General features: G+C 31.5%; 3 protein-coding genes across 6 annotated transcripts; 1 reads left to right on the forward strand and 2 right to left on the reverse strand.

The window, feature by feature from the left end:
- Positions 1-1,372: 1,372 nt before the first annotated feature.
- LOC108326313 (phosphatidate cytidylyltransferase 1) lies at positions 1,373-11,035 on the forward strand. 4 transcript variants are annotated; one of them, XM_017559742.2, is made up of 12 exons: positions 1,373-1,487; positions 3,191-3,336; positions 3,700-3,953; positions 4,088-4,239; positions 4,389-4,530; positions 5,250-5,406; positions 5,684-5,731; positions 5,825-5,911; positions 8,987-9,115; positions 9,209-9,265; positions 10,395-10,478; positions 10,571-11,035. In XM_017559742.2, the coding sequence occupies exons 2-12, from the start codon at positions 3,262-3,264 to the stop codon at positions 10,658-10,660; spliced, it is 1,275 nt and encodes a 424-aa protein (XP_017415231.1). In that variant the 5' UTR covers positions 1,373-1,487; positions 3,191-3,261; the 3' UTR covers positions 10,661-11,035. The 4 variants fall into 4 exon arrangements, with proteins under 4 accessions (XP_017415231.1, XP_017415229.1, XP_017415230.1 ...); XM_017559740.2 differs by having other exon boundaries at positions 1,388-1,630; XM_017559741.2 differs by having other exon boundaries at positions 1,389-1,635.
- A 1,265-nt stretch (positions 11,036-12,300) lies between these two features.
- Positions 12,301-14,994, reverse strand: LOC108325704 (alkaline ceramidase-like). The gene is made up of 3 exons (XM_017558800.2): positions 14,425-14,994; positions 13,962-14,271; positions 12,301-13,141 (listed from the first exon to the last, which is right to left on the reverse strand). Exons 2-3 carry the CDS (start codon positions 14,213-14,215, stop codon positions 12,628-12,630), a joined length of 768 nt encoding a protein of 255 aa, XP_017414289.1. The 5' UTR covers positions 14,216-14,271; positions 14,425-14,994; the 3' UTR covers positions 12,301-12,627.
- Positions 14,995-15,138: 144 nt separating this feature from the next.
- LOC108324120 (long-chain-alcohol oxidase FAO1-like) lies at positions 15,139-20,707 on the reverse strand. The gene is made up of 3 exons (XM_017556952.2): positions 20,406-20,707; positions 17,135-17,407; positions 15,139-17,034 (listed from the first exon to the last, which is right to left on the reverse strand). The coding sequence occupies exons 1-3, from the start codon at positions 20,637-20,639 to the stop codon at positions 15,301-15,303; spliced, it is 2,241 nt and encodes a 746-aa protein (XP_017412441.1). The 5' UTR covers positions 20,640-20,707; the 3' UTR covers positions 15,139-15,300.
- Between the last annotated feature and the right edge of the window lie 1,095 nt (positions 20,708-21,802).

Consider the following 21,802-nt stretch of genomic DNA (forward strand, 5'->3'; position numbering starts at 1 on the left):
AATAAATACATTGAGGTAAAATATTATATTGTTATGTATGAATCAAAACTAAATTAATTAACTTATCGACATAATGATTTTCTTCACAAAAAATATGAGAAACTTTGAACGATATATGATTACAAAAATGCAAGTATTGAATTATTTTCTCTAAAACTTCAAGAACCACAAAAGATGAATCATTATCCAACTAAAGATTTTGAAAGTCTTCCCTCCAAATATGTTCAAATGCATAAATAATCCCATAAATTCAACATAAATATAAGTCTATACTCCTGAAAAAGCTTAAAATATTTCTACATATTTACCTCAATTTCCTTTAAAAATATCAACACATAAAGTAAAACTAGGACAATCCCTACACCATCATTAAGTCAATTGATAGATGAAACTTGTCATATTACTTTCATAAATAAAACAACCTTATCTTTCATATAATGAATATTTTCAACGCAAAAAAATAAAAGAATATTATTAATATACTTTTTGAATTTATTTTAATTAAATCTCAAAATTTCAAATCATTCAAATAATTATAATAAAGACAATCACTTTAATTACTTAAAAAATATAATATCATAAACTCGACAACTAAATTCAAAAAATAAAAATGTAAATCCTGAAAATGTAATGTTCTTTAAACAGTAAGATTTATATTCTATTCCATATGTTTTTTTATCTATTTCTTTTCTTTTTATTTTCATTTATCCTTTATATATTTGAGAGAAAAGAGTTTAAGAAAAAGAATACATGTTAAAATTTAATAAATTGTAGAGAAAAAATAGAAAAAAAAGAGAATTAAGTTTTCTTCTTTTCTCTTTAACTAAATAAAGTAATACTATCTATATTTCTTTCTGTTTGGGGTTGCGTTTACAAGAATATTAGTAATATTTGTTCACGTATTATTTGTTAGACTATTATTGATTAAAATTATTTAAAAATAAATAAAAATATGTGCATCAGAAATTTGTCTGAAAACAGGGTGCATGAAAATAAAAGTAAAACTTATATAGTATAAACCATTTTACCGTAATTATAATTGATTTTACCGTAATTATGAGTGTGGAACATGTGGATATATATACACAATAAAATTTTGCGCATTTTTTTCAAGCATAGAAAATTTCAAAAGTGGGAGCCATCTCCTTCGTTTATACTTTGCTTTCATTTTTAATGCGATATTCCTGCGAATCCTCAGTCTCTACTTTCAAGTATCAATCCCAATTTGACCTCCTTCTAGAAAAGATTCTTCAAGAGCCAAGCAAAACTGAACCAGAAAAAAAAAAAGAATTTTATTATTATTATTATTATTATTTCTGCTGTAAAAGAAAAAGAAGAAAGAATATAGTATCATAATAAAAAAGTATTAAGAATAAAAAAGACTCCGTCACAATAATGATACCCTTCTTGTGTGTGAGCTGTGCTTTGGCAAGAGAGAATTTCTCGTTCTCTTACTTTCGAAAAACGAATAAGGCTTCACCGCTACGGTGTGTGTGCGCGCTTTGCTTCGCGTTTGTTATATTCTATTCTCACCTTCGATAGCTATTATTTCTCAGTCTTCTTTTTTTGTCTTCTTCATTTCACTCTCTCCGTCTTTTCCGTCGTTCAACATCACTACAACTGAAACCAGGTTTCGTGCGTTTTGCCATCTCACTCTCGCTTGCTATACATGTTTCTTTGCTTATCTCCAGTTTATTTTTTCATTTTCGTGTGATTTGTTCTGCTCTTAGATATGATTCAACTTCAAGGAACTCTCTATGATGTTGAATCTGAAGCTCTTCTCATGTATCATGTTCGAGATTCGTCGTTTTGCTTTGTTTCCTGCTTTGAAAAATTATAGAGGAAGAGGAAGTTTTAGTTGTGCGCTTTTTTTTTTTTTGTGGAGATTCTTTGCGAGTTTTTGACTCTGTAATTAACGGTTTTGTAGACAGCGGAGGAGTTATAAATAGGGTAAGTGAATACATTGAATTTGTTCCAGAGTGTGGAATAGTGATGTAGGGTTACTGCGAGTGCTTGTTTTTAATAGGGAAGGCTGTGCGAGAATGTGTTTTATTGAATAGGTAGTGGACTATGTTGTTAGGGTTCGCTACTTGTTGAAAATGTAGGATTCCTGAAAATTAGGAGTTGTAGGAACACTTGAAGAAAACACTGCGGGGTCGGGTTTGGCGTCGATTTGTGATTTCGTTCTTATAACATGTGATAAATATTACTATCCATGAGGAAGAGTCCCTGGAGAATACCGATTGACTGCTAGTCAACTACTACTGCCACTCTCTTCAACTGTGCCTCTACATTTGTATTTAGTCGTCGCAAGTCGTGAATTAATAGATTGACCGGATGTTGTGCATTCAGTGATTCCAAAAATAGTTGATAGATTTGGGATTCCACATGTATTCCGTATTGAAGTTAATATTGGTTGGCTTTTGCGGTCAGAGCTTAAAGTTATGTTTGTGTTTGATTTTTCTCTTTTTCTTCTCGTTATTTTCTGTTTTTGACGAAAGCTTCAGACAAGATTGAATTTTGTTCACTGAGCTTGGGTGAGTGAAACAAAAAAGCGCTGATGGATTTTTCTGTGGTAATGGTACTTTTAAAATAAAAATGTTGCACATATTAGGCATTTATTGCATGTTAAATTATGTTTTATAATTCCAGAAATATTATATCGGATATTTGGTTCATATTACATAAAGCAGATGTCTAAAACTCATTATTTGTACTTTTTTTTTATAAAAAAACTAAAATGTTTTGTCGGATAGGAAAGAGGGATAAGACTAATAATTGTAAATAATTGATACCCTAGTTGTGAGAAGATCATGTACGTATCCTAATGTTGAAGAAGATGATGATTATTCAAACTGGTGAATGAGACTTATGATACGAGTTAATAGCACAGTCTCAAATGACTGTGGATAATATGGTTATAGTGAACTATAAAGATCTCTATTGTATTGAACTAAAAAAAAAATGAATCACTGGAAAAGTTCATTTAGCTAAACTTCCCTGCTCAAAATTTAAGTCTACAGTTAATTACCTTCATATTTCATGCTTTTTTATCCTCCTAGTTTGTGCTATATAATGGAAGCTAATATTTTCTAGCTATTTTGCTTGGAAGGTCTACAAATGGAATCATATCTGATAAGTTATGCTTCATATATATAAAGGAGTATAGTTCATCTCTTTTACTCTGCAGGTGTCTACTTTCTGGCTACATATGTGCTGTTCACATTGTCTTCCAATAAGGTGAAATCTGATTGAAGACCAATGCAGAGGGATACTAGTACCACTGCCCCATCAACCACAAGTGGTCGGATTAGGCACCGAAAACGCTCAAATGAGGTTTGTTAATTAGAGTTTGATTAATCACTTAATCATCTTTTCCTTTTGCTTATTAAAAAGAATTTTGTATTAGTAGATTTCATATAGAAATTGATTCAACCTACTCTGTGTCATCTTGAAAATTGAAGAGAGAATGAAAAAGTGTCAAAATTATCTAATTATGAGTAACAAATAATTGGAAGCATGGTTAATTCTACTGTATTATTACTATTTGGTTCCTTCTTAATGTTGCTGTCTCCATAGATGAATTTGATGTGATAAGTTTCAATGAAATGATGTGAACTGAATCCTTGCAGTATCATTCTGGAAACAAAAAAATTCTGTATACTATTTGAATTTAATTTTATGATGTCTTTATCTAAGGTTATCCCGGAAGTTAGCAAAGCAAATGGGACCCAGTTACTTGTTAACGACAAAAGTAAATACAAGTCCATGCTAATTCGAGCATATTCATCCATATGGATGATTGGAGGCTTTGTGTTGATAATATATATGGGTCACCTCTACATCACTGCAATGGTGGTGGTTATTCAAATCTTCATGGCAAAGGAACTTTTCAATCTACTCAGGAGAGCTCATGAAGATAGGCAACTGCCTGGATTTAGGCTATTAAACTGGTATGTTCATAATTGTTACTCACATAAAAGTACAATCATTCTTTTTATGATGAATTAGTATCTAAATGGACAGGATATTTAAAAAACAAAAAAACCATTAAGTACATTTTCATTTTTCGTTCATGTACTTTCAGGCATTTTTTCTTCACTGCAATGTTATTTGTTTATGGACGTATTCTGAGTCCACGCCTGGTTAACACTGTAACTTCAGACATGGTTTTATATCGGCTAGTGAGCAGTCTAATTAAGTATCATATGGTTATCTGCTACGCCTTGTACATTGCAGGTAACTTACTTTTATTAATTTTATCCTTATAATGTTCATTAGCCAGTGCTTGTGCAATGTGTCTATTAGATTTGTGGCAAACATCAAGCTAGTTTTTTACCTTTGGAGCTAATACTTTGCTTATGCACGTTTTTATTGATTGAATGTAGGATTTATGTGGTTCATTCTCACATTGAAGAAGAAGATGTACAAGTACCAATTTGGCCAGTATGCTTGGACACATATGATTCTAATTGTTGTATTTGGCCAGTCCTCCTTCACTGTGGCGAGCATTTTCGAAGGGATTTTCTGGTAATATAACCTATAAACGGAAATGATGATTATGTAATAATAATGCTGAAAAATTTTCACCTCTTTTTTGAGGATTCTCTTTTGCATGAAATCGTATTATTCTTCACGATGCTCTTCCTCAAATATGTGGACACTTTTTATGCATGATTTTTTAAATGTTATTTTTCTGGTAATTGATGCAAAAACAATCACCTTGTGGAATTGTGTAAGCGAATCACATAATTTGTGGACTTGTTGGCTGAATTGCACAGAACGTGTTATCTGGTCTTGCCCAAATGGTGCAATCAAGTCCTTAGGATAGGAATGATGGAGAAAAGATTAGGGAGATGACCAAATAATTATATTCTCATCAAAGAGGACTATAAGAGAGACAATAAAACTGTAAAATAAGATCGATTGCCAACTTTTCAAAATGCAGGGGGCTGATTTTTAAAGTACATTCCCGTATGCTTTTGCTTGGGTTGATTGGAGGGTATTATTTTAATTTTTCCCCAATAAAAAACTGTACTGTTTAGTCATGATAGTCTGACATAATTAAACTGCTATGATTTAAAGTGACTTTATGCGTATGTCTATGTGCTTCCACAGAACCATCTTGTTCACACATTTTATTTAATGTTTGATCACTGCTATTATAGGAAATAAGTCATATCCTGTCCCCGTTGCTTTTAATTGTATTGACGTTGATGTCTTGCTTGTTTTATTGAACTGCTGTACAGGTTTCTTCTCCCAGCAACACTTATTGTCATTAATGATATTGCTGCTTATATCTTTGGTTTCTTCTTTGGAAAAACCCCTTTGATTAAGTTGTCTCCAAAGAAAACCTGGGAGGGTTTTATTGGGGCATCCGTTACCACCATCATCTCTGCATTTATGGTGAGCACAATTTCAATTTGTTATTGCCGGTACAAAAACTACTGGGATTTTTTTGGCAGGGGGTTTGTCACTTGTCACTGAACATGACTCACTTAGTAATGCTTTATATTCCTCTAATTATAGCATTATTAAATGATTGCAACAGCCTGAATAAGCTGTCCAAGAGCTTGCTCAGAATCATCATTTGTAGCAATTAAGTTTTTGCTTGAGTGTTTATACATCAATAAAGTTGTTATGAGCTAGATGATAATATTATCTTTGAAAACTTATTTTGTAGCTTGCTGACATCATGGGTCATTCTCAGTGGCTAACGTGTCCAAGGAAGGTAGCTGTGTAATGCATACCACAACTAACATTGTAAAGCATTATTCAACAATAAACTGATCAATGCTCACATCTCTTTGGTAATAACATGCAGGATTTGTCAACTGCTTGGCTTCACTGTGATCCTGGTCCTCTGTTTAAGCCAGAATCTTACTCCTTACGAGGATGGATCCCTCACTGGGTAAGCACTTGAAATTGAGCTGAATTTTGAATCTTGACTTACATCAATATCCACTTGAAAGTGTATGTGCATGGCCATATTGGTAAAAATATTCAACAAAAGCATAATTTAGATGCCTCAAATAACAAAATGAATCCTCAATTTTTTCTTAGAGAATAAAAAACTTGAAAAGTATTGAATGTGAACATTACTGATAAGGTTGAAAGACAATTAAGTCAACGAGTTGCATAGCCCAGCCAATGGCTCACTCAAATTGGCCCAGTCATTAGGATATTAGCTCGGAAATTTTTTATCATGAGTTTAAAGAAATTCAGATTTGGATATTTCATTTTAACTATCATTGTTTGGATAAAAGGAATATTTGGAAGAGATTGTGTGGTCTTATGACAGAAGTACTTGTGTAAACCGATAAAAAGGGCTCATGACCTGGAATAAAATATTTTCAGTTTATTCCAACAAGTTTTACAGAATAGATTATGAAACACCCTAAATGAGCTTGAGTGCTCTCTTCCTCTTTGATTTCAGTATAGTCCTTAAGGCCTGTTTGGGTATGCTTCTCTAAAAGTACTCTTAGAAGAAGAAAGTAAGAAGAATATGAAATAAAGTATTTCATAGGTAAAAACTAGCTTAACATAAGTTCAAATTCTAATTTTTTGGATAAGTTAAACGAGAATTTTTATAAATTAGTTTATGCATAATCTAGTCTTAATTTATGGAGAACCTGAATTAATTTTTCTTATTTTTTTCTTAAAAGTACTTTAGGAATATTCCAGCCAAACAGGCCCTTGAGCTTATCATGTAATCAGCACTTATTCAATAGGCGTGCAGTTAAGTTGTTTATCCAAACACACCAGTAGTTGCCACTACAAAACATATCTATTCTTAATAGGATTAGAAAACTAAATTTTCTAACGACCACTCTGTTAGATTTTCTATTTCCACTTTACATTTCACCATATAAAATGTGACTATTTTGTATAGATTATGAGACACCCTAAATGAGCTTGAGTGCTCTCTTCCTCTTTGATTTCAGTATAGTCCTTAAGGCCTGTTTGGGTATGCTTCTCTAAAAGTACTCTTAGAAGAAGAAAGTAAGAAGAATATGAAATAAAGTATTTCATAGGTAAAAACTAGCTTAACATAAGTTCAAATTCTAATTTTTGGATAAGTTAAACGAGAATTTTTATAAATTAGTTTATGCATAATCTAGTCTTAATTTATGGAGAACCTGAATTAATTTTTTTTATATTTTTCTTAAAAGTACTTTAGGAATATTCCAGCCAAACAGGCCCTTGAGCTTATCATGTAATCAGCACTCATTCAATAGGCGTGCAGTTAAGTTGTTTATCCAAACACACCAGTAGTTGCCACTACAAAACATACCTATTCTTAATAGGATTAGAAAACTAAATTTTCTAACGACCACTCTGTTAGATTTTCTATTTCCACTTTACATTTCACCATATAAAATGTGACTATTTTGTATAGATTATGAGACACCCTAAATGAGCTTGAGTGCTCTCTTCCTCTTTGATTTCAGTATAGTCCTTAAGGCCTGTTTGGGTATGCTTCTCTAAAAGTACTCTTAGAAGAAGAAAGTAAGAAGAATATGAAATAAAGTATTTCATAGGTAAAAACTAGCTTAACATAAGTTCAAATTCTAATTTTTGGATAAGTTAAACGAGAATTTTTATAAATTAGTTTATGCATAATCTAGTCTTAATTTATGGAGAACCTGAATTAATTTTTTTTATATTTTTCTTAAAAGTACTTTAGGAATATTCCAGCCAAACAGGCCCTTGAGCTTATCATGTAATCAGCACTCATTCAATAGGCGTGCAGTTAAGTTGTTTATCCAAACACACCAGTAGTTGCCACTACAAAACATACCTATTCTTAATAGGATTAGAAAACTAAATTTTCTAACGACCACTCTGTTAGATTTTCTATTTCCACTTTACATTTCACCATATAAAATGTGACTATTTTGTATAGATTATGAGACACCCTAAATGAGCTTGAGTGCTCTCTTCCTCTTTGATTTCAGTATAGTCCTTAAGGCCTGTTTGGGTATGCTTCTCTAAAAGTACTCTTAGAAGAAGAAAGTAAGAAGAATATGAAATAAAGTATTTCATAGGTAAAAACTAGCTTAACATAAGTTCAAATTCTAATTTTTGGATAAGTTAAACGAGAATTTTTATAAATTAGTTTATGCATAATCTAGTCTTAATTTATGGAGAACCTGAATTAATTTTTTTTATATTTTTCTTAAAAGTACTTTAGGAATATTCCAGCCAAACAGGCCCTTGAGCTTATCATGTAATCAGCACTCATTCAATAGGCGTGCACTTAAGTTGTTTATCCAAACACACCAGTAGTTGCCACTACAAAACATACCTATTCTTAATAGGATTAGAAAACTAAATTTTCTAACGACCACTCTGTTAGATTTTCTATTTCCACTTTACATTTCACCATATAAAATGTGACTATTTTGTATAGATTATGAGACACCCTAAATGAGCTTGAGTGCTCTCTTCCTCTTTGATTTCAGTATAGTCCTTAAGGCCTGTTTGGGTATGCTTCTCTAAAAGTACTCTTAGAAGAAGAAAGTAAGAAGAATATGAAATAAAGTATTTCATAGGTAAAAACTAGCTTAACATAAGTTCAAATTCTAATTTTTGGATAAGTTAAACGAGAATTTTTATAAATTAGTTTATGCATAATCTAGTCTTAATTTATGGAGAACCTGAATTAATTTTTTTTATATTTTTCTTAAAAGTACTTTAGGAATATTCCAGCCAAACAGGCCCTTGAGCTTATCATGTAATCAGCACTCATTCAATAGGCGTGCACTTAAGTTGTTTATCCAAACACACCAGTAGTTGCCACTACAAAACATACCTATTCTTAATAGGATTAGAAAACTAAATTTTCTAACGACCACTCTGTTAGATTTTCTATTTCCACTTTACATTTCAGCATATAAAATGTGACTATTCTGTAATCATGAGTTGCTAATCCAGGTTCTTGGAACATCTGAAAATATAACTTGCGACATGTTGTTCTATACAGTTTCCTTGGAAGGAGGTATCAATCCTACCTGTTCAATGGCATGCTTTATGTCTTGGCTTGTTTGCTTCGATTATTGCACCTTTTGGAGGTTTCTTTGCAAGTGGTTTTAAAAGGGCTTTCAAAATAAAGGTATGCAATTGTTTTTCTAATATGGAAGACCGCAAATATCAGCCATTTTGATCAAAGCATAAACAAACTTGCCGTGTGTTCTCAAATTTGCAGGATTTTGGTGATAGTATTCCTGGACATGGTGGAATTACCGACAGAATGGATTGCCAGGTAGACTATCTTTATGTTTCAATCTAGAAAATTGTATGTTTTTTTGTCTTTGTGCTCAACTTTTGATCTTCATATCACACAAACTAATGTGTTTTTTTTTCCACGATGACAAATAAACTTGTACCTTAATATCTCTCTCAGGAAATATACCTGGGTTGACAATACCCAACCTTTTGAATCCAGGACTGGGATGAGTATACGTGTCTATATATATATATATATACACACACACACACACATATATATATATATATATTTATATATTATATTGTTTCCATTTTAAATTATTAAGATATTTTTAGTTTATTTGGTACTATATTTTAAAATTTTATGCAATTATATATTATTTGGTGTTGAAGAAAAGAAAATGTGTTTTTCTATGTTGAATTCTTGATACTATAACGTTCTTTTACTTTAATTTTTACTTTTTGTAAAACATTATTTAATAATTATTTGAGCAGTTAAAAAAATCATTAACAAACTTTTACTAAGATATACATCAACCATGTAGTTAAAAAAATCACAAATATTGATATTTTTGAATTATTATCAATTGTTTAATATTTAAATAATTTTTTACATATGGTGGTAATTGAAATAATAATCTAAAATAAGAAATTTAAAATTTAATAAATTTTAATTGTCTTGTACAATTTGAAACGAATGTATTTAGATGTTTTAAAAATTATGAAATTTCCTCCTCTAACAAAATTAATTCAAGTGTGAAGTTCAATGAACTCAACAAGAAGGAATCTTTAGTGACCAATCAAGACGAGTAATCGGTAGAAGTCTTGGTGGTCCAGTCTAGTATGAATGTCAACTGCATACTGTTTAGACCCTGGCCTGATTTAATATATCTGTGAAAGTAGTTATAGGTATTTTATGCGAAACTGTTTGTCCATTTATAATTTTGATGCCATTCGAATAATCGTAACAGACCAAAATTTGCCCCTCCCTAACAACTCACTAACTTTTCACTCTCTTTTACATTCTGCTGCCTGACTCTATTTGTATCTTTAGTCCTGTTCATTCCATTGGCTGAGGGGCTAGCATTGGAAGTCAAAAGCTTCCTAGTACCAAGCTATTATGCATATGACGAGCAAAATTTGACTAATTTGTCTTGCTGTAGATGGTTATGGCCGTGTTTGCATATATATATCATCAGTCATTTGTTGTGCAACAAAGTCTCTCGGTTGAAATGATTTTGGACCAGGTATTATCTTTATTTTACAATTTATATTTCATATTTCTATCCAATAACATTTTAAGATGCTTAAGTTGTGGATCTACCGCTTGGCGTTTCAGATATTAATCAACCTATCATTCAATGAACAAGAAGCTCTATATTTGAGGCTTGGAGAAATTTTACAACAGGGGATTCCAAGGAACTCTTAGATTCATGGCGAGGTGTATTTGTTCTCACCTTCTATTGTATTCCTTTACATACATCTGTACAAGCGTTTTCTATCTTTTGAGTGAAACTAATCAAAGGTCCGGAAGCTGTCAAGATGTGCATAGTGTATGTTTACCGTTAGTTCCATTCTGTTTTTCTGGCTATAGTTGAATAGTTAATTGATGGCTTTGCATGAACACCTGCCGTTCACTCATGATCTTCAATATAAATAATTCACATGTTGGCTGAAAATGAACGCCTGTGCTGTATTTAATTCCTGGTGGTGAGGTGTGTTAATATTTTTCTAATACCTTAAATGTAGCTTGAATCACGTTTGATAATATATTTTAGTGCGATCGACAAATATTTTTGTTCAACTATCAAATGCTGCACCAATTATATGATGATATATATGATATATTTGTTTGTTTTTTTCCATTTCTATGGTACACTTTCGTTTTTATTTTGTTGACAGTTACTGTGGTTTTGGCATGCCTCAGATTCCTTAACAAGTGCAAATTTTGGTTGATTTTCTGGTATGTTTGAAGTTCAATTTGTAACTCAACTGTCGATACTGTTGCAATTGGAACAAAAGCCTCCTTTAGTTTATGAATAGATAATGATTCAATCATAAGAAATTGAAGGACTCTTATATTCCAGCAAGCCCAAAAGAATGCAATATTTCTCTATATGTAAAACTATCATTTTTCTCCAAATGAAAAACATGTTTTATATACATCAAGATCCAGAATACAACTTGTGCTTCGCAGAATAATATAGGTTACTACAAATTGCAGACATTTGTTTACACTTGCAACAGAAAGCAGACCATAGCGAACATGTTTTTCATGGTCTTATTATAATTTAATACATTATTGGAAATCAAATGACCTAGTTATTTTAATCGAGTGCAAAAAATGATTTATCTAGTCATGCATTTCGAATGCTACTCCTTAGTTATAAAAATGAATATGAACTTCGATGCACTTTTTCAGGGGATGAACATCTAGCTTTGGAAAGAATCTTAACGAAGTGGCTCTAGACAAAAGTTAACGTTAAAATGCCTAAACCTACTTTATTAAAGAAATTTATACCTTTAAACGCAATGCAATGGTGTCAACCTCGGTGTTGAGATTCAGGTAAAATTGGTCTAAACCAACTTAATATAAAACTATTTAACAGTTCATTATTTTAAAATTTCTTAAGAAACGTGAAATATTTGTTTTTTTATTCTCCATATAAACTTATCGTTATTGATATCTATTTCTGAAACTTTAATTGATGTATGATAACATGTTTTGTTTTTATTTTTATATTTATTTTAAATGTTAAAAACCTATAAGTTTATGTTTTAATTTAGTTTTCAACATCACAGAATTATGACATTATACTTTTAATATCATTCAATTATTATTATAATTTTATTAATACAAATAATTTAGTTTTGAGTAAATCACAGTTGAACTATTGAACGATGAATAAAATAGCCTGTCCAGTTGAAAAACCAGGCTAGTTTTAAAAACATTAGTTTAGTTGCAACTATATTTAGACTCAAGACTTTTTAGCAACTATTCAAACCTTTATCAGTAGACGGATTCTATTGAGTTTTAGAGCAGCATCAAACTGAGTTTGACGTTTAATGCTCCACAAAAATAACATACTAAATCACCCAGAAAGGGTTAAACAAAATTTTACATAAATATGTAGGATGATTCAACTGAATCCAATAACAACCAATATTACAAAAATTTTGGTTGTCATTAATGGAGTTTTGTCGGGCTTAAACAAACATCCAGTGTTGTGGCATAAATATGGTACATGTCCTAGGTGTAAAACACAATATCGAAAAACAAATAAATCATTATGTAAACCACTCTAAACCAAGAAAAAGGCCAAGAACATTGATACCTAACTACTCTTTACCCAAATGTATGATGACTGAAACCTTTTCATCTTGTATTGTTTTCTTTTACTGGTGTTTTGGCTTCTCAATCTTGACATAGGGCAAGACACCCATTACATGGACAACTTTTGGAGACCAGGCAAGTTGTTGAGCACGACAAAACATCAAGAATGTGTTTGCAAAGTAGGAATTGAAACCCATGAAGAGATGCCACAAAGCATGACCTTGTGGATTAATTGGCCAACTAGAAATTTGCTTGCAGAAAACATGATCGCATATCCAACACAAACCTCCCAATAGAAGAGTAACTACATAAAGCTTTCCCAGGCGCTTTGCAGACACATAATCAGTATAAATGTAATACTTGTACATTCTTGGACTGCAGAGGAGGCAGAGAATGATATAATGGACTTTGAAGCCAATTCCAAAACGGACCACTGAATGAACAATGGCAAAGATAACACAATACAAAAATAGGAAGATGGGCATTGTACGAGGATAGTGCCAATCCGGGGAATACAGGATGTACATGTATAGCAGAATCTCCCACATCATAGGAGTTTCATCGCTCTGTTGTTGCCTAAATCAAAGTGCAATAACTGGACAATAAATAAATACTCACTCAAAACAAAACAAACCTATGTCACCACTAAATTAACAATACGTCATAGTGGCCTTCTATATTAAGCATGTATAGTACAAATCCCAAACCAAACAACACAACTTCACTTACAACCTGCTTCAAATTTCTAAAACTTTTTTCACCAAAACTATGTCCAGAAGCTAATTAGCATGCTACTGTCTCAGAAAATTTTCCAACTCTCAATGATGAGAAAGAAACAGTTCAACAATAAACACTCATGGTATAACATCATATTGATCTCTCCTAATCCACTTGAAAAGAAAATACTTTCTCCCAAAGGGAAAAATAAGATCAAATAATGCCATTTAACATATGGAAACACAGAAATTCAAGGAAAAACATGGATGTAATGACATAAAAACTAGCCAGCGAAGTTAAATGCATTTGTGACTTGCTTGCATCATGGTATACCCTAACTGCATTAGATTGGATATTATTCATTAAAGGGTAGAAAATGCATAATTTTTTTTCTTTCTGAGCCATGAAAAGCAGTGCCAATTGTTGAAAAATAAGTCAATATTTTTTTGATCTATACCAAAATCAATATTTTGACCTGATATGAGGCTAATGTATGAATATGATGTGGCCATTGCAATCACCTTAAATAAGAATTCTTCAAATATTCAACAAACATTTATACAAAATGCCAAACTCATTTTGCATGACGCAGAATAACTCAGACAACATGAAAAAGTAAAAATCACCAACCAAAACCTTATATAAATTGCTGCAGGAATTGATAGAGTTCAATACTTACATACGCTGTAGCGTGGCATGGTACAACATGCTTCCAATGGCAAGTGCCATAATTGTTACATAAAGAACACAAAATCTTTTCTCAAACCGTTCTCTATAAGCATTTATAAGACCGACAAGAGCCAAAAGAATGGTCGGAATGGTGGATATTGTGTTATAAAATTCTGCAATATAAGATGAATATTCATAATTCTTTTCACAGCAATCTGTAGTTGATGTAACCGGACCCCAGAAGCTAGACATTTTCATCTCCATCTGGTTTATTTGTTTACCTAATTATCCGTATTCAAAGCTGCAGAGCTCACAAATCCCTGAAAAATCATGAGGCAACGTCAACATACCAAAATACAATCAACCCCACAACACAGAAACCTCAAAATCCTTGCAACAGAAACTGTAAATAGCTATTAGTGATTAAAATACATATTAAAGCAATAAAATAAGAGATTAAAAAATATTCATACTTGGAAAGATTATGTAAGAACCACGTAGATCTCATTCTCTCTTCTCTTCCTGTCTCTAACAATAATAAAATTCGGTGATATAGGGAGCTTCCCAAAATCAATTTTTCTTCTCTGTTATTTTTCAAACCCTATGTTAAAGAAACAAACTTTATTTGAAGTAGAATATGTTTGATGTTGTAACACAAAAAGAATGTGATGTATCCGATAGAGGCACAAACGGATGGTCAGTAGAAGGTGTTTTCGAGAGAAGCAGACAATGAAAGAAGGTTTCATTGTAGAGAAGAAGATGCAACCGTTATTACCGTTACGAATTGTGATTCATTGGTGTTAGAAAAAGGAAATAGAAGAGGCTGATACGTGTCGGACCACATACATGCACATGTGGGTCGGCCAGTTTCTTGCATTTTGGATATGGTGAAGGTGAACCAGTGTCTATAAACTCTAATTAAGGAATTAAAAATAGATTTTTTTGTTATCGAAACAGGTAAAAGATACATATTGTTTTATGATTTTTTTAATGCTTTTATATTATTTTCAACAGAAAAACATCTTTAATTTCTTAACCAGTATCCTAAATATAGAGGGTAGGAGTATCTCTGTTATTAAGCATATCCAACTCTTTGTATCCATGTGAAAAGTTCCTTGTTTCAAATTGCACATTGAAATTGACAAGCTGAAACAAATGAGTGACATTATGAGAAGTGATTCAAGAACGTAAACTCAAAAAAAATTGGAAAATGGTTATAGTGTAACTAATGACATGTTTGTTCAAACTTCCAAACAAGCTACGGAACTATTGTAGTTTGCTGTGGCACCATAATTTACTCATTGGCAGGGGCATGGTAGGTTGTATAGAAAAGAAGAAAGAAACAAACTTTATCCTGTTCCCAGAAAGGCTGCAATTTTCTTGGCAACACAATATGCAGTAGATTGTATAGTTATCATGGGATTCACACCAATTGCAGTTGGCAGCAAACTTGCATCACACACAAACAGACCTTCTGCTTCCCAACTCATCCCATTTACATCCACTGCACCTTCTTTTTCACTGATCCCCATCCTGCAACTCCCCATCTGGTGTGCTGAACTATATATACTCCATTTTTCTTCTTGTGACATTGACCCTCCTGTTGCATATATGGATTCCACAAACCTCTCCAATTCCTTTTCATTATTCCCATTACATTCAATTCTCTGTCCGTCACTTCTATGAGTACCTACCTCAACAGCTCCAGCTGCTATAAGAATTCTCAGTGCCTGCTTCACTCCATCCTTCATATTCTCTTTGTCCGATTCATCTAACTCATAGTGCACCCTACCCTCACTCCTAACTACTCCACAGCCCTTGTCCCTAATAATTGTGATCAGATGAACAGTCCTTGAATATTTCAGCATTCTTTCTTTGAAGTCAGGTCCAGACACCCAAGGAACCAGTGTAGATAACGCTGCTGGCCCCAGTGCTGGAGTTTCAACTATGGCTTTCACTTTAGACTCCTCGGATACCACCTTATGAACTGAAGTTATTATTCCCCCCTCATAGCATTTACCCTTGAGATCAGAATTTGAGTCTGGAAAATACCCCCACGACATTAGCACTGGATGCATGCGAAGATTCTTTCCAATGTGCTTGTTTTTCAATCCACTGGAGATCATTAAAGGTGGCGTCAGAAGAGCCCCACAGGCTGAAACTGTGACTTTGGCCTCAATTTTCAGTCTCCGAGTTACGTTATTTGTTAAAACATTGGCCATCACTCCTAAGCATTTCTTTCTTCTCGCTCTCCCTCCCTTGTTGTTTTCCAATATAAATCTTTCAGCTTTCGTTCCTGTTAGTATCACTGCATCATGATCCACAGCATCGACGAGCCATGTAACCTCTGTTCCTTGTTTTTCTCCTCTTGTACAACCGTAGTTGCAAGACCCACAGTAATGTCGTTCTGATGAGTTTCTTGGCACGTAATCAACTTGAAGACCAAGATTCTTACAACCTTTTCTGAGAACTTGATTCTGGAGCCCTTCCTCCACACACTTGTCGGTTACACCAATCCTTTTGCACACCATGTCCATGGCAGAAAGGTATTCATGGCTCGAAAAGATTGATAAGTTGTGGTCTTTTTCCCATTCCTTAAGCACACTTTCTGGTGTTCTAATAGATGCCGCCCAATTAACAGCAGATCCACCACCCACTGTTGACCCTGCCAGAATCGCCATTTTTCCATCCCAGGATGCAAAAGTTCCTCCTAATTCATAAAGCTCATTCAAAGAAGGCCCTTCTAGAGAAGAATAATCACCGGAGGCATAGTAGTTACCCTTCTCAAGAACAAGCACCTTGAAGCCTGAACTTGCTAGAATAGCAGCTGCAACTCCTCCCCCACAACCAGACCCAACAATTACCACATCACACTTTATTCCAAGGACATTGTTTTCAGCATCCATAGAAACTTCAAGACCTTTCTCAGCAAGAGACTTAGGCAGGCTCCAATCACTCTCATTCGCAGCTTCCACTATTCCCTTTTCAAGAGGCCTCTCTTTCTGAACCTTGCTTGTGATCCCATCAGTGTCAACCTTATATCCTATAGCTTCCCATGCTGGGTTTTCACCCTTCTCATCACACTGCACACAAGGGAATATTCCATTGCTCACACAATTAGTAACAGAGAGGAAAGAGATATGATGATGAATGAGAAGTTGTAGATGAAGAAAGTGGCATGACCTGAGAGAAGAAAACAAAGAGGCACAGAACTTTGACGTAAAGGAATGCAAGTCTAACAGGTGTGAGGAAGCGATGCTTAAACCATTTCTGCAGAACCTTTTCTCTGTTGGCCAAAGAAATATTTGAGAAGTTGTGGATGTAAGGCCATTTCTTACTGAGACAGAGAGTCCCACACAGCAACAAAGTGCCCAATCTTGTTGACAGCATCCATAGGATCAATCTCACAAATATCAATGCTTCTTTCAGAGCTCTTTCTATCAGTATATCTGCACACTACGCACATTTCACATTTTAGATTCTACTGAGTAAAACTAATGTCCTCTTATTTATATATATCTAAAAGTTCCTTAAAATTGAAGATATTCTTTTAAATGTATGACTTTTTTTTTTTTTACAAGAGCCGTGTTAGAATAATATTTTAATTAATAAAAAAATTCCGGAAGAAATTCTTTTGCAATGCTCTTAGGTGTTTTGATACGATGCAAACTTCAGATGGAAAAGAATGCACCCTAGACTCCCTTTCAGATTTTACCCTAGAGTAGTATACGGAATGCTACAATAGCATATTTTATTTAATGATTTTTTTTATTAGCAAAAACAAATATATTAAATAAGAAAGTTAAAATAAATTAAAAACCATGAATTCACAGAAGTAAACAAATTAAGTAAATAAAAAATATATTTAAATACTATTATTAATCCTTTAAATAATTATTAACTTCTCTTCTTAATCTTTTATGTAAGTTAGTTATTTTTAAACTTGATTCTTTTTCTTCTATTCTCTTTTTTTTATTATACTATTAATATCATATTGTTAGATAATTTTTTTACTAACTCATTATTATATTTCAAGAAAGTAATAATAATATATTTATTTTAATATCTGGATTATTTTTATAATATTTTATGTTTAATTATTTATTTTTAACCAATATATTAAATACTACAAAAAAACGTACAATTCGTGATAAAATCCTCGGTAATTTTTTAAAATTTGTCGTCAAATATATTTTTTTAAATTTTTTTATAAATTTTTGGGTGCCAATTTTTTCGTCAAATTTAATAAAACATTAGTTATAATAATTAATTGAAAATAAATAAGAAGAAAAAAAAACGAAAATGATAAGAAAAAAAGAAGAGACGATAATAACAAACACAAAAACAGTGTTGACAACAATAAAAATGGAAATGCCAACAGATGGAAGAAAAAGAAAAAAGAAAGAATGAGAACGAGGAAGAAAATGAGAAAAAAAAAAGAAGTAGAAAGGAAGAGGAAAAAGAAAAAGAACAAATCATAATATTTACTTACATGATTATTATTAATAAATTTTGGCTACTGACTATATACATATTGATTTTACTTTATTTTTAAACTTAACTGAAAATGTTTTAAAAATTAAAGTAAGATTGATAATACAATATTTCATCTACAAGTAAACAAATTTTAAGAGTTAAAAAATAATTTTAAATACCAAAAGTTATAAACATCTGATAATTTTTTCTCTAAACATAAAATAAAAATATCATATACAAAAATATAAATATCTGCATATTTATCCTTTATTACATATTCAGTTATTTCAACAGATCATTTATTATTTAAAATGTCAGTTTAAGAGTTTTGTATCACTGACTACCATTTTGATTATTTTCTTTAACTAGTTTTCGCAAACAAAGTCTTTCTCAATTTTGAGTAGTGATAAAATGGGTAAAAGTAATAATAACTATTCCATCATGATCATTAAAAAAAATCATCATCTTTTCTTGACAAAATTCCAAAGAAGAAAATCAAGTGTATTATAGTGAAACTAAATCAATGATTTGCGCATGGTTATTATAACATTAGAACACAGTGAATGCAATAAAAAGAAAAAGAAAAATATGAGTCCTAACAAGTTGGTGAGCCGATAGAAACTCATTAACTAATGAACCAAAAGTGGGTAGACTCATAAAAAGTTATGATAAAAATAATCATAATCACGAATATCATTCATTTCCATTTATAACATATGGAGGAGATGCCTTCTGTCTCCTTCAAATAAAAATATAATATAACAATAGAAAAAAGTTTTATTTTTATGGAAAAAATAATTAAAAACTCTTAACATTTAATACAGTCATATATATACAATATAAATAAACACAAAATCTGAATGGAAGAGGTGTACTGTTACTTGGTTAGGTGGAAGTTCAGTTCAATTTATTTTTTTTAAATATTTTAACAATTAAATTTCATTGGATTCTTGAGCTGGCTTTATTAATTAATAATCTAACTCAATTCAATTCCATTATATTAGGTTTGGTGGAGTTAATGGAGTTAAAAGAAAAAAAATAATAGTTATTCATTAAGAAAAAATGCACCAATATAAATGTTTTTTAATCATTATAAGATAGTGAAAATATTATAATATATATAAATCATAATAAATATAATATAGTTTTTTATAATATAGTTAATTTAAAATTCATGATTTCATTATAACTCAATTTAATTGAAGGTGTTAAATAAAATTCAACTCAAATCACAAAAATATAACCGAGTTTATGGATTCGTTGTAACTTCTTAATACATTGCTTGGTTAATTAAATAGTTACTGAAGGTAGAAAAATTTATATAAATTGTGAACTAAAATATCATTATATTTTAGTTATTTTCTTTTTGGTTGATATATTTTTAAAATTAGTTTTAATATTTTGATTTTTATATGGTTTTAATGAAATGAAATTTAAAAAAAAATACATAAATGATTACTAAATTTAAATAATTAAAATTAATTTTCTAAATTGGCATAAAAATTAACTAACTTTGAGTATATTCAAAGAACTTAATCACGCAACATCAAATTTTGTGAATGAAGAAAAAAAAAGTGAAATTTAAAGAAAATGAAAGTGGTAGGCGATTGTGGTCTTCAATCTTGAATGGTAACCCAACACGCACCTGCTAAGGATACCATAGAAGATGTGACAATGTTAAAAAAATACAACTTTCAAAGTTACTAATTTTGGTAATGCCACCGACAAACAAAATAAAATAACAATACAACAACCACAAGTTTTTGAAAATCTTTCTCTCTATCTTCTCCTACACAACCCTCATTCTCCCCATCAAATCAATTATCATTTCGCCCAATTCAAAACAAATTCCACACAGTCTATTTGATTATGGCTCCATGAACAAGACAAATATTCAATTTGCTGGTATCATTATATAAAACATGCAACAAATAAATAAGCAAAGAAACATGAGAAAGTTGTGATGATTGAGTGATACCTCTTGAGGGATGGAGAATTCAGAAGCAGAAGCTTTCCAGAAATGTTGCACAGCTTTGCTTTTTGTGTTGTGTTTTGTTGTGTCCAAATGTTCCAACTGCAGAGGAGGAAACAAAGCCTCACACATGCTGCTAAGTGATTCCATCTCAGCTGAAGAAAGAGAATCTCTACTGTGTCTGCTTCCTCTTCTTCCTCTTCTTCCTCCTCTCAGCAAAGGATGACACTCTCTCTTCATCTCTCTCCCTCCTCTGCAGTTACCACCACTCTCTGCTATGCAATTCACTAATCAATATGTGTTGCATTTATATATATATATATATATATATATATATATATACAGACATGGAACTATCTAAACCCCCAACAACTCAACTCCTTGTCGCATTCCATTTATAACCCTTTCTTCCAATAGATCAGCTAACTTGTTTAGATTATTTATTGTCAATGTAAATATATATAGTATGAATAAATGACTCTTTTTTCTATAAATTGTAATTAATTTACGTATTCTTTTAAATTTCATCTAATTTTATATAAATACTTATGAGTTTACAAGACTTGTTTAGGAAAAGCTCTCACAAATTAAACTTTTGTTTAAACTGTGTGTACGATGGTTTCGTTCGTTCAATTTTTTGGGAAATAAACTGTAAGAAAAAAATAAAATTGAGCTTCTGTATTAACTCGATTTAACTTATGTGTTTCATTTAAAAATAAATAAATATTTTCTTATAAAAGTTTATAACTTTGATAAACTCTGCTTTTTGTTATAAATGAAAGCTATCTAGATAAGCCATAAAGTCCTTCGTTATGAAGATGCTGTGTAGTTTTCAACCGTGAATTGCTTGTTATTTTATATTTTATTTCTGAAACCTCCTTCAAGAAAATGTCCATTCTAAAGTAACATAATTAACCCTATCTCAAGTTAAAGGCAGAATACTGAAATGAATCTTGGCCTAAATTTTGAAATAAATCTTAACCTCTAAGTCAATCAGATATAACCAAAACTATTGTGTTGTGATGAAGAAGCTGTATTGATTGTTACTCGGTACATGCCAGAATTTGTTAAAATGTTTCTTTCTCTTCCCATCCAAAGTTAAAAGACAGGTATCGAGTTGAGAAATTCAAATATAAATTTAAGTATTACATTAAGTAAAAATAAAAAATTCATGAATTTAATATTTTAAAATTTTGATTAGTGAATTATTTATATGAATCTTCTAGAATGTCATTATTTTTATTTTTTTGGCCTTACCTCTATATGTCATTCTTTAACTATATTCTAACAACTTTTTTGCAATGAAGGGCACTCAACAATTTGTGGCAGTGCAGTGATGAAAGGTTAAGAAGGCATTCATGATTGTAGAGGGTCCTGTCGGAGAGGACATGAATAGTACAGTT

Source organism: Vigna angularis, chromosome 3 (assembly GCF_016808095.1).
Source record: "Vigna angularis cultivar LongXiaoDou No.4 chromosome 3, ASM1680809v1, whole genome shotgun sequence".
Classification (NCBI taxonomy): domain Eukaryota; kingdom Viridiplantae; phylum Streptophyta; class Magnoliopsida; order Fabales; family Fabaceae; genus Vigna; species Vigna angularis.

Coding starts and splice junctions, on each gene's coding strand:
- LOC108326313 (XM_017559742.2), top strand. CDS start 3,262: ATGCAGAGGGATACTAGTACCACTGCCCCATCAACCACAAGTGGTCGG. Junction 4,240..4,388: donor CTACGCCTTGTACATTGCAG/GTAACTTACTTT, acceptor GATTGAATGTAG/GATTTATGTGGTTCATTCTC. Junction 5,407..5,683: donor CCATCATCTCTGCATTTATG/GTGAGCACAATT, acceptor CTTATTTTGTAG/CTTGCTGACATCATGGGTCA.
- LOC108325704 (XM_017558800.2), bottom strand. CDS start 14,215: ATGGAGATGAAAATGTCTAGCTTCTGGGGTCCGGTTACATCAACTACA. Junction 13,142..13,961: donor CATGCCACGCTACAGCGTAT/GTAAGTATTGAA, acceptor ACTTTGATTTAG/GCAACAACAGAGCGATGAAA.
- LOC108324120 (XM_017556952.2), bottom strand. CDS start 20,639: ATGAAGAGAGAGTGTCATCCTTTGCTGAGAGGAGGAAGAAGAGGAAGA. Junction 17,408..20,405: donor AATTCTCCATCCCTCAAGAG/GTATCACTCAAT, acceptor AAATGTGCGTAG/TGTGCAGATATACTGATAGA. Junction 17,035..17,134: donor TCTTTGTTTTCTTCTCTCAG/GTCATGCCACTT, acceptor CCTTGTGTGCAG/TGTGATGAGAAGGGTGAAAA.